This window comes from Sphaeramia orbicularis, chromosome 24 (genome assembly GCF_902148855.1).
Source record: "Sphaeramia orbicularis chromosome 24, fSphaOr1.1, whole genome shotgun sequence".
In the NCBI taxonomy this organism is placed as follows: domain Eukaryota; kingdom Metazoa; phylum Chordata; class Actinopteri; order Kurtiformes; family Apogonidae; genus Sphaeramia; species Sphaeramia orbicularis.
Window position 1 is genome coordinate 38255524 of NC_043979.1, and position 13284 is coordinate 38268807.

General features: G+C 34.6%; 1 protein-coding gene across 1 annotated transcript in view; it reads left to right on the forward strand.

Annotated features, from left to right (window-relative positions):
* The window catches only part of grm1a (glutamate receptor, metabotropic 1a), a 95760-nt gene that overhangs the window by 80375 nt on the left and 2101 nt on the right, over positions 1-13284 (forward strand). Inside the window, 2 exon segments of the mRNA XM_030128327.1 lie at positions 2335-2461; positions 12114-13050. Of these exon segments, the coding sequence (XP_029984187.1) occupies positions 2335-2461; positions 12114-13050 (1064 nt within the window).

Consider the following 13284-nt stretch of genomic DNA (forward strand, 5'->3'; position numbering starts at 1 on the left):
CCTCTCTCCTGGCTGCTCACTCTTCCCCTTGCTCTTTTTTTTTTTTGCTTTTTGTTTCCTGCCCCACTTATCACCCTATTTTACATATCACAGTGCTGGTAACAGCTTCTCTGGGAGCAGAATGTAAAAGAAGCTGGCCTTGTTTTCTAAACAGTATGACTGAGGCTAAAGGAAAGTGTCAGCGTATCCTTTCGGATCCTCGACGTCCCCCTTGATGCTCACAAATTTACGTTTCGTGACGGATTGATCGGTGTTTGGAGCGGCTACTGAAGTGCCGATTCGGATTCAGATATAGAGATAAGAGATAGATAAAGATATTCAGATACGCTTAGACTAGGAAGATTATTACTGTTATGAACTACAAAAGCACTCGCGCAGACCTCCGCCAAGGCAGATTAGTCACACACACACCCCCCGCCCCCCACAAAATGTAATCACCGCCCGATCACCACCAAAATTTAATCATTTGTTCTTTGTGCCAGTATCAACATTTCCTTAAAAATGTCATCAAATCTGCCCCCCCACCATCACCACCAAATTTTTTCATTTGTTCTCTGCACCAGTATCAACATTTCAATAAAATTTAATCAAAATCTGCCCCCCCGATCACCACCAAAATTTCATCATTTGTTCTTTGTGCCGGTATCAACATTCCCTGAAAATTTCATCAAATCACCCCCCAATCACCACCAAAATTTTTTCATTTGTTCTTTGCGCCAGTATCAACATTTCATTAAAATTTCATTAAAATCTGCCACCACCACCTCCCCCCCCGCACCCCATCCCCCAATCACCACCAAAATTTTATCATTTGTTCTTTGTGCCAATATCAACATTCCCTGAAAATTTCATTAAAATTCCTCCCCCCCGATCACCACCAAAATTTCATCATTTGTTCTTTGTGCCGGTATCAACATTCCCTGAAAATTTTATCAAATCACCCCCCCCCCCCCATCACCACTAAAATTTTTTCATTTGTTCTTTGCACCAGTATCAACATTTCAATAAAATTTAATCAAAATCTGCCCCCCCCCCAATCACCACCAAAATTTCATCATTTGTTCTTTGTGGCGGTATCAACATTTCCTTCAAAATTTCATCAAATCACCCCCCCCCCCCCCCCATCACCACCAAAATTTTTTCATTTGTTTTTTGTGCCAGTATCAACATTTCATTAAAATTTCATTAAAATCTGCCACCACCACCTCCCCCCCCGCACCCCATCCCCCAATCACCACCAAAATTTTATCATTTGTTCTTTGTGCCAATATCAACATTCCCTGAAAATTTCATTAAAATTCACCCCCCCACCCTCGATCATCACCAAAATTTTGTCATTTGTTTTTGTGCCAGTATCAATATTTCCTCAAAATGTCATCCAACCCCCCCCCCCCCGAATGCCACCAAAATTTAACCATTTGTTCTTTGTGCCAGTATCAACATTTCCGCAAAATTTCATCAACCCCCCCCAATCACCAGAAATTTTTTTTTCCATTTGTTCTCTGTGCCAGTATCAACATTTCCTTAAAATGTCATCAAATCCCCCCCCATCACCACCAATTTTTTTTCATTTGTTCTTTGTGCCAGTATCAACATTCCCTGAAAATTTCAACCAAAAAAAAAAAAAAATCCCCCCCAACCCTTGTCATAATATGATCATAATAACCTATAAATAATGAAAACTCTAAGCTTTTCTCTTTGTTTCAGATTTTTTTAAATCATTGTCATGAAATTGTTTAGATTTGCAAACTATTCTTCCACAAAAAATAAATAAATTAATTAAAAAAACCTAAATGTCTTAAAAGACGGAATTGCAATTTTAACAATATTGTGCCTGTTTCTAACTTTTGCACCTTTGTAGATCCACTGTGATCTGTGCATTTGAATTCACGTGTAAATAATACTTTGACACATAATATTGTTAACATTACACTTTTTTACACTTATGTTTTTCTCAAGAAATTTCAGGTTGTTTGTGGTTGTTCATATTTTGTTCATTTTATTCACATTTTGTACAGGAAACTTCGTAGATGTAAACATTTCCACAGTGTAATTTTACTTTTTTCACTCTAAAACATAAAGAACAGTTTGGAGTTGACTTTATTTGTAGGTTATTATGTTATTATTTTGCTGATCACACCCACTTTAGATCATATTGGGCTGTATGTGGCCCCCGAACTAAAATGAATTTGACGCCCCTGCTCTATTAGAACAAGCAAAGTGTACAATACAAATTAGACAAATATTATTAACATGATAAGTCGGTAAGAAATTATACAGTCAATGCAATTACAGTGATAGCTTATTGTTGACATTTGGGTTTTCTGTGTGAAGGTGATTCGGAAAGGTGAGGTGAGCTGCTGTTGGATCTGCACCACATGCAAAGACAATGAGTACGTCCAGGATGAGTTTACCTGCAAGGCCTGTGAGCTGGGATGGTGGCCTGATGATGACCTGGCAGGTAAGAGCCACAAAAACTGACATGGACATGAATTTTGCAACTCTTTCCTGTCTCTACCATGCTTACATCCATATCCTTTACTCCTTACCGACCATCTCTTTAACCCATAAAGACCCAAACATTCACCTTTAACCAAAACCATCTACTGATCTAAACTGTTTAATACCTGTTGATCCACAAATCCTATCAATATGAGGAAATAATTGGTGTAAAATACAGTTTTTCATCTTTTCATGGTCATCAGATATGAGCCATTTGGACGTTCAGAGGCTCTGTAGTTACCATGGAAACACCGTCATCTTCTACAACATTGATTTGCCAGTAAAACCCACGGATTTTGATAAATGATAGTGGATGGAGACACTTGTTTTTACATTCCTGTATTGATATCTTCGCTGAAAAAGTCACTTTTTCTTCATTTTTTTTTGTTTCTGATAAAATAACCCCCAACTTTAACCCATAAAAACCCAAACATCCACAAACAACTAAAACCTTCTACTAATGTAAATGTTTAATACCTGTTAATCCACAAATTTTATCAAAATGTGTAAATAATTGGTGTAAAATATGGTTTGTCGTCTTTTCATGATCATCAGATATGACCCATTTGGGCATTCAGAGGCTCTGTAGTTACCATGGAAACACCGTCATCTTCTGCAGTATTGATTCGCCAGTAAAACTCATGGATTTTGATAAATGACAGCGGATGGAGACACTTGTTTTTATGTTCAGTTATAGATATCTTTGCTGAAAAAGTCACTTTTTCTTCTTTTTTTTTTTTTGTTTCTGATATAATAACCCCCAACTTTAACCCATAAAAACCCAAACATCCACAAACAACTAAAACCTTCTACTGATGTAAATGTTTAATACCTGTTAATCCACTAACTTTATCAAAATGTGGAAATAATTGGTATAAAATACAGTTTTTCATCTTTTCATGGTCGTCAGATATGAGCCATTTGGACGTTCAGAGGCTCTGTAGTTACCATGGAAACACCGTCATCTTCTACAGCGTTGATTCACTAGTAAAACCCATGGAATTGGATTAATAACAGTGAAAAGAAATGCTTGGTTTTACATTCAGTTACTGATATCTTTGCTGAAAAAGTCACTTCTTCTTCAGTTTTGCCTGTTTCTGATATAATAACCCTCAACTTTAACCCATAAAGGCACCACATGTTACCTATAGTGGTGTTCCTATAGGTAATAACATGTATGTATATTTTGTATTTATTTGTGCTGTGGACCTGTCTCTAGTTGTATTTTTGTACTATGACAACAGTCCTTTTTTACACTTGTGTTTTTCATAAACTCCACTTCTGTACTTGATGAGCACATGTTTTGGTAACCCAAAAAGACCCAAAAATCCACCACTGAACAAAACCATAGATTGTTGTAAAATATTGAATCCCTGTTGATCCAGTAATTCTATCAATCCATGTAAATAATTGGCGTAAAATACAGTTTGTCGTCTTTTCGTGGTCATCAGATATGAGCCATTTGGATGTTCAGAGGCTCCGTAGTTACCGTGGAAACACTGTCATCCTCTACAGCATTGATTCACCAGTAAAACCCACGGAGTTGGATCAATGACAGTGGATGGAAATGCTTGATATACGTTCAGTTAATGATATATTTTACTGAAAAAGTCCATTTTTCTGCAGTTTTTAATAACCCTCAACTTTAATCTGAGCTTTTATGAACATCTACATGATCAGTGAATTTATAACAGGAAAATACATGATTTAACCTAGTAAAATGCAAAATGCTAATAATGTTATAATAAATGGTGATAAATCACTTAAGAAAGGTTAGATATAGAAAAAAAAAATTCATTTGGGAACTGCCGCAAAAGTAGCACTGGGTCTTTATGGGTTTTATTAACATCTATATGATCAGTAGATTTACTGCAGGAAAATACATGATTTGTACTTGAAAAAATGCAAAATACAGTGTATAATATTAGAATAAATGGTGATAAATCACTTAAGAAAGGTGAAATCTCAAGAAAAAAATTATTTTGAAACTGCCACAAAAGTAACAGTGGGTCTTTATGGGTTTTATGAACATCTACATGATCAGTTAATTTAATACAGGAAAACACATCATTTTAACTTGAAAAAATGCAGCAGATAATATTATAATAAATGGTGATAAATCACTTAAGAAAGGTTAGATATAGAAAAAATTCATTTGAGAACTGACAAAAAAGTAACACTAGGTCTTTATGGGTTTTATGAACATCTATATGATCAGTAGATTTACTATAGGAAAATACATGATTTTAACTTGAAAAAATGCAAAATGCAGTGTATAATATTATAATAAATGGTGATAAATCACTTAAGAAAGGTTAGATATAGAAAAAAATTCATTTGGGAACTGAAACAAAAATAACACTGGGTCTTGATGGGTTTTATGAACATCTGCATGATCAATTAATTAATACAGGGAAATACATTATTTTAACTTGAAAAAATGCAAAATGCAGCAGATGGTGATAAATCACTTAAGAAAGGTTAGATATAGAAAAAAATTCATTTGGGAACTGCCACAAAAGTAACACTGGGTCTTTATGGGTTAATCAGAGCTTTTATGAACATCTACATGATCAATAAATTTAACCCTTTCATGCATAGTGGTCACTCCGGTGGACAGTTATTCTACAGCTGTTCTCTTGTATATTCATGAATTTTGATGTTTTAGTTCCATATCAGCCAACACAGTGGACACACATGCATCATCCCATATAGTGTAATTCATACCATTACTGTAACATTGCTTTTCTTGATAAACCTGATCTGTGCTAACATGTTAGAGTGTAAATCAAATGCTTGTTATTGTTATTAGACTGTAATTAACAAGGTTTTTTTTTTGCATATTATCTCTATGAAGTGAGTAATGACTAGTATTATAGTATGTTAAAATGTGAGAAAACATCAATTTAGCTGCGTTAAAAATGTTTTTATGTCATAGTTTTCACACAATATATCAGTATATACGTTTCTTTGCTTCAAAAATCAAATACATGGTGTCAAGCCGAGTGAACATTTTTGCAACTCCAATAGGTTCTTTTTTTTTTTTAATTCAATTGCTTTAGAGCAGGGGTGTCGAACTCATTTTAGTTCAGGGGCCGGATTCAGCTAAATTTGATCTGAAGTAGGCCGAACCAGTGAAATAATTACATAATAATATATAAATAATGTCAACTCCAAATTTTTCTCTATGTTTTAGAGCGAAAAAAGTAAAATTACATTATGAAAAGGTTTACATCTACAAACTGTCCTTTCAAAAGATGTGAATAACATGAAAAACTGAAAAAATAAGTGTAATTTTAACAATATTATACCTCAGTTTATCATTTCCACATGTACATTAGAACTTACAGATCACAGTGGATCTACAAATACACAAAACATTGAGTAACAGGCAGAATATTGTTAAAATCGTACTTACTTCACGTAAGACATTTCAGGTTGTTCATATTTGTTCAGATTATTTACATTTTTTGCAATATTATACTTTTTTTTAGTGTAAATACATGAAAATATTTACATTTATACAGAGAAACATTTGAAGTTGTCATTATTTATATGTTATTATGATAGTATTTTAATGATCTGACCCACTTGAGATTGATTTGGTCTGAACCTGAACTGAAATGATTGTTAATATCTTCAGTGTAATTTTTGCATTTCACAAATTCATCCCAAGGGCCGGATTTGGCCCCCGGGCCGCATGTTTGACACCTGTGCTTTAGAGGAATAAAAATACTCAGGAAAAAAACCTGGATTAAGGTTCTAATAATTCATGCATGAAAGGGTTAATACAGGAAAATACATGATTTTAACCCTTTCATGCACTGTCCACTCCAGTGGACAGTTCTTCTCCAGCTGTTCTCTTGTATATTAATGGGTTTTGTTGTTTTAGTTCCATATCAGCCAACACAGTGGACGCTTATGCACCATCCCATACACTGTAATTCAGATCATTACTGTAACTTTGCTGTTCTTGATAAACCTGATCTGCACTAACATGTTTGAGTGTAAATCAATTGTTATTTGTTAGACAAGAAGGTTTTTTTTTTGCATATTATCTCCATGAAGTGAGTAATTACTAGCATTAGAATATGTTAAAATGTGAGAAGACATCATATTAGCAGCATTAAAAATGTTTTTATTTCATTGTTTTCATATCACTCTCTGATATTGGGTTTTAAACACATGTTTCTTTCCTTCAAAAATTAAATGCATGGATATTTTTGTAACTCCATAGAAAAAAAAACTCGATCGTATTGTGTTTTTCATGGCTAAACACTGAAGAAAAAAATCTTGACTAAGGTTCTCATAATTCGTGCATGAAAGGGTTAACTTGAAAAAATGCAAAATACAGTGGATCATATTATAATAAACAGTGATAAGTCATTTAAGAAAGGTGAAATCTCTGGGTCACTGGGTCTTTACGGGTTAATTTGCTGTTTCCATGGATTTGTTTTTGTGCCCACTCCCATCAGGACTTTTATATCTCACAACAAAAATAATGAAAAAACACCACCTCTTTCTCCCAGACTACCTTTTTTTTTTTTTTTTTTTTTTTTTTGTGCTCTCAGAAATCATCCTCCCCCAGGAGTTTGTTCATATATTTCATACCTGACACCTCCTTTCCCTGATGCTTTTCATCATCTGCGTCCTGTGACCCTGCTTTCGTAGCTTTCTCAGCCTCCACTCTCGTCCCCAAAAGTGAAAATGCTCACTTCCTCCTCCTCCTCCCTCTGCTCTTTGCCTTGTTGTGACCTAGTGGTTGTTTTGACAGCGATTTATAGAGTTGAGAGGAGCTTTCAGTTCCCAGGTGTAAAATCCTATTACTGCCATGAGAGGCTTGGGGATACAGTTCAGCAGTCTGTTGAGGAAGAAATTTTTCCCTTCACTCTCATTACATGTCCCTATCTGGAGAATACTAATAAAGACAGTTGGACTGAGTTGGACTTTCCATATGTGAAATATTTTGCTGCTTTAGAGCCAAATTTTTAACACGTGTATTGCATTCAAAAATTTGACATCTTGTGACATATTTATTCACTTATTTTGGTCTGGTATCGTAATTGTTTTGCATCATTTCGTCAAGTATATCGGCTAAAATTTGCTTAGAGGTCTTATTTATGTCTTTGTGCATAAGAAATTAATATAAACTTTGTGTTGGTAAATGCAAGTTCTGCAAATTGACAGGATTTCAGTTCTGTTGCAACATGTTGATGGTCATATGAACTATGTTTTCAGGTCAAAAATGTCCAATTTCGTCACAACTAATGCTATATTTTCATGTCACAAATGGCCAAGTTATATTTGAACTGAATTTACCTGAAAAACAAATATTCTGTTCTTTTAGATTCCCCAATTTTTCTTCCAAGATTATACACTACATATCACATGTTTTATTTTTACAGGTTGCAATATGGAGTATGGTGCTGATCCATCCTGCTTATGTTATGCCGATGCATACATGAAGAATGTCACACGTCACTTTTTAAATCAACAGTTTTCTAATAATAAGCATTTTTATGAAGAAATAATTCTATTTTGTTATTTACTCTTTAGTATGATGATAAACTATACAATAAATAATTCTGATCCTAGTTAGTGTAAATGGTGACATGGCTGCCGAGCATCAGTATGATGGGATCTGTAACAACCATGTCACATCCGTCCACATTTTGTGTTTTTGTGTCAGCCATTATTGTTTTAGATCCGCAATACTAACATTTATGAATAAGAGGATAATGCTTTACACAGTATGACTTTATATCTAGTTGTGTATAGCTAACCGCTTTCTTTATTGTGTATATCAGGGGTGTCAAACATGCGGCCCGGGGGCCAAATGCGGCCCGCCAAAGGATCCAGTTCGGCCCCTGGGATGTTTTTGACAAGTGCAAAAATTCCACTGTCTTGAATTGAATTAAGCAAAAAAAAAATTTAGCTTGAATTGAGGAAAAAATCTTGAATTAAGCAAAAAAATAAAAAATAAAAAATCTTCAGTTAAGTAAAAAAAAAATCTTGAATAAAGCCAAAAAAAAATCTTAAATTAAGTTAAAAAAAAAAATTCTTCAATTAAGCAAAAAAATCTCAAATTTTCCAAAAAAAATCTTGAATTAAGTCCCCCCCCCAAAAAAAATCTTCAATTCAGTAAAAAAAAAAAAAAAAATCTTGAATTAAGCAAAAAAAAAATCTTCAATTAAGTTAAAAAATATCTTGAATTAAGCCAAAAAAAAAAAAAAAAAACTTCAATTAAGCAAAAAATTCATGGATTAGGCCAAAAAAATCTAGAATTAACAAGTTACATTTTTTTCTTTGTTTTACTGCAAAAAATAACATTAAATTATGAAAATATTTACATTTACAAACTATCCTGTTACAATAAAATGTGAAGAACCTGAACAAATATGAACAACCTGAAACATCTAAAGAAAATTAAGCACAATTTTAACAATTTTTCTGCCTGTTCCTCAGTGTTTAGTGTCTTTGTAGATCTGATCCATAATGCACATGGACAAATGATAAGTTGAGGAATAATATTGTAAAATTGCACTAAATTTTCTTATGTTTTTAATTTAAATTTCATTTTTTTCATTCTTTTTTTTTTTTTTTTTTGATAGTTTATAAAAGCAATTATTTTCATAATTTAATGTTTTGTTGGGTTTTTTTTTTTTTTTACACTAAAACAAAGACAAAAATTTGGAGTTGTCATTATTTATAGATTATTATGTTATTATTTTTCTGGTGCGGCCCACTGCAGATCAAATTTAGCTGAATATGGAACTGAACTAAAATGAGTTTGACACCGCTGATATATATATATCATGTTTTTGCATTTCTTTTGCTCTTGTGTGCTTGTACTTTTGTTGCTGTAAACCTGGAATTTTCCTAGTGGGACTAATAAAGGCATATCTTATCTTATCTTATCTTATCTTATCTTATCTTATCTTATCTTATCTTATCTTATCTTATCTTATCTTATCTTATCTTATCTTATCTTATCTTATCTTAAGGCTATTATTTAGAAGGGGGCAGGAAATATAAGATTTTCTTCATCCTGCTCCTTTTCAAGCATGGGTGTGTACATGTTTGTTTACCTGATAATTATTGAATGTCTGCTGATGAAATGCACAACTATGAATGAAAGAAATAAGAAAAAAAAAAAAGTAAAAAGTAACTTTATTTTCCCCATGTTCACAGCTTAGATGTAACATTTTACAATTTAGAAGAGTATTAGATTTGGGATTGTGGAAAGGATACAGATAAGAGCATCATCTTTGCCATCCTTGTCCGTTTGTAAGTGGTGAGGCTGATGCTTCGGTAAGCTAAGCTGGGTGGGTGGTCAAAAAAGGAAAAAAAAAAAAAAAAAAGAAAGAAAAAAACAGAAAGCATTTTGCTGCAGTGTGCTTCATGCTCTTTCCTCTCAAACGCCCCTTAATGGGCTTTTGCAGGACACCTTGAAATAATACCTCTGTGAAGCAACATTTTGTCATTTCAACCTTCTTGAAACAACAACCTGCGATATAAATTTCTGATTCTCATGCTATGGCATATATGCGGGCCAGAAATTGGTTTCTTCGTGCAGAGCTGTGATGGCAGTGACTGTAATGCTATTAGCAGCAGCATGTAATTTATGGAGTGTTAAGCTGGGGAAGTCTGGAATTGTCAGTTTTCTACCATTAAGCTCCTCTACATGTTGGATGACAAGTGTACAACTAGTGAATCATGACAGAGTTGACACACATACCCGTGTGTCTGCGTATAACTTTGGCATAACATAAAAATTAGAGAGAGGAATGTGAAAGAACTGGAGCTCTAACGGTGTGTATGATGACACATGCAAATGAATGAGCCATTTTAGGCCACGTTAGAAGACTCTGATCAGCGCTTTATACCTGACTTCCTTAGTGTCTCCAAATTTGTGCTCTTTTACTCTCTATCTTCTCAGTTCAGGGCTGTCAAACTCATTTTGGTTCAGGAGCCATATTTAGCCCAATTTGATCTCAAGTGGGCCAGACCAGTAAAATAATGACTTAATAACCTATAAATAATGACAAATCCAAGTTTTTTCTTTTTGTTTTAGTACAAAAACCCCAATTACATTATGAAAATATTTACATTTTACAAAAAAGATGTGGATAACCTGAAAAAACAGAAATTTCATTTGAAAAATTAGTGCAATTTTAACAACATTATACCTCGACTTATAACACTGGGTTACAAAACAATGTTTTTTGTAAGTTGTCTAGGTTTTTTCAACTGAATTAGGACCATTTTGCACCACTAAATCCAAAAATGACATCTGTTTTTCTCAATCAGGTCAGGTTTTTTTGCTAATTTGATTTTGAAAAATTTGATCTTCTCACAAAATTGATTACATTTTTGTGACTTTACCAGTTAATTTTTTACATAGTTCTCACCCAAAATAGGTTTTAAGAGAAAAAAAATCATTTTCTAACAGGATTCCTATTAGGTACAATGGTGTATTCACCGCAGATGTAGCAGAATACGTCAGGCTTATTTTTGCAAGATCTTCTAGTCGAAGCCATTTCATTCACCTGTAATATTAAAAAAACCATTAATCATAAATTGGCAAAAGTAAAATCTTCAGAACTCGTTTATTGCAAGAAATATGAAAGAATTTTGTATCATATGATGTGAAAATGCCCATAAATGTAAGCAAAAATGTTAAAAAGCCAATATGTAGCATAGTTCAGAAAGTTGACCTGATTGAGCAAAATTAATGTGATTTTTGGATTCAGCACAACAAAATTATCCTAAATCAGCTCAAAAAACTGAAACAATAAATTTGTTGTTGACCAGTGTTGTTCATACATGTACATTACACACAATGTTACATAAACATTTGGTAACAGGCAGAATATTGTTAAAATTTTGGAGTTTGGAACTAAAATTTGAACAATTTCTACAATATTGCATCTCTTATTATTAACACAACTACAGATCACAGTTTTGTTTTGTTTTTAATACTCTTTTATATACATTATTTATACTTTTTTATGGCACCTAGGACAATTGCACTTTTTAATTTTGTTGTACCTGTACAATGACAATAAAGATATTCTATTCTATTCTATTCTATTCTATTCTATTCTATTCTATTCTATTCTATTCTATTCTATTCCATAAATGCACAAAACATTTAGTAACAGGCAGAATATTGTTCAAATTGCACATTTTGGGTTGTTCATCATTGTTTTTATTTATGTATTTATTTGCATTCTATTGTGAAAGAATAGTTTTGTAAATGTAAATATTTTCACAGTGCAATGTTATTTTTTTCACTTACATTTTTTTCCACATAATTTTCCACAAAGAAAATTTGTAGTTCTTATTATTTATGGGTTGTTGTGTTGTTATTTTTTACTTGAGATCACATTGGTCTGTATGTGGAACCTGAACCAAAATGACTGTGACAACCCTGACTGTTCAGGTAAATTTCTGCGCTTTCATCCTGCAGGGCCGGAATGGAACATTTGGCGGGCCAGATTTGGCCCCCGGACCGTATGTTCGACACCTGTGCATTAGGGCTTATCTTTACACATATCTTCACTCACAAAAGATTAACCTCAAGTCTCCTTTGCTACCCCCCCCTCCAGGTTGTGAGCCCCTCCCTCTCAAGTATCTGGACTGGGCAGATGTGGAATCTATCGTCGCCGTGGTTTTCTCCTGCGTGGGCATCCTGATCACCTCCTTCGTCACCTTCGTGTTCATCCAGTATCGCGATACTCCTGTGGTCAAGTCCTCCAGCCGAGAACTCTGTTACATCATCTTGGCGGGCATCTTCCTAGGCTACATCTGTCCTTTCACTTTAATCGCTCGTCCCACAGTGGCCTCCTGTTACTTGCAACGCCTGCTGGTGGGTCTGTCATCTGCCATGTGTTACTCTGCCCTGGTGACCAAAACTAACCGGATTGCCCGCATTCTGGCAGGAAGCAAGAAGAAGATTTGCACTAGGAAACCCCGTTTTATGAGCGCCTGGGCCCAGGTGATAATCGCCTTTATGCTGATTAGCGTGCAGCTAACTCTGGAGATCACGCTCATTATTCTGGAGCCCCCCGAGCCAATCAAGTCGTACCCAAGCATACGTGAGGTCTTCCTCATCTGTAACACCAGCAACATAGGCATGGTGGCGCCACTGGGCTACAACGGCTTGCTAATCATGAGTTGCACCTATTATGCCTTCAAAACGCGGAACGTCCCAGCCAATTTTAATGAGGCTAAATACATTGCCTTCACAATGTATACTACCTGCATCATCTGGTTGGCATTCGTGCCCATTTATTTTGGCTCCAATTACAAGATCATAACCACATCCTTTTCCGTTAGCCTCAGTGTAACAGTAGCGCTGGGGTGCATGTTCACACCCAAGATGTACATTATTATTGCCAAACCAGAGAGAAACGTCCGAAGCGCCTTCACCACGTCTGATGTTGTGCGAATGCATGTTGGAGATGGGAAATCAGCCGCTCAGTGTGGAAGCAACAGTTTCCTCAATATGTTCCGCCGGAAGAAGCCTGGATCTGGGAATGCCAAGTGAGTGATCCTTTATGTTGTTTTCTGTTGTAGAGTTGATGTTTCCTGCAGTTACTGGCAAGAGACTAAAGTGGAAAGATGCCTAAACACTCAAATGGTGTAGTGAGCTGTCCAAAAGTGGTCTTTTGGTATTAATAAAAAAAACTTAGTCGCTACATGAAACATGCAGTACTTATCCAAGAAAAAAAATTTGAGTGTTTATGCACAACGTTGATAGTCCAAATTTTAGTATCT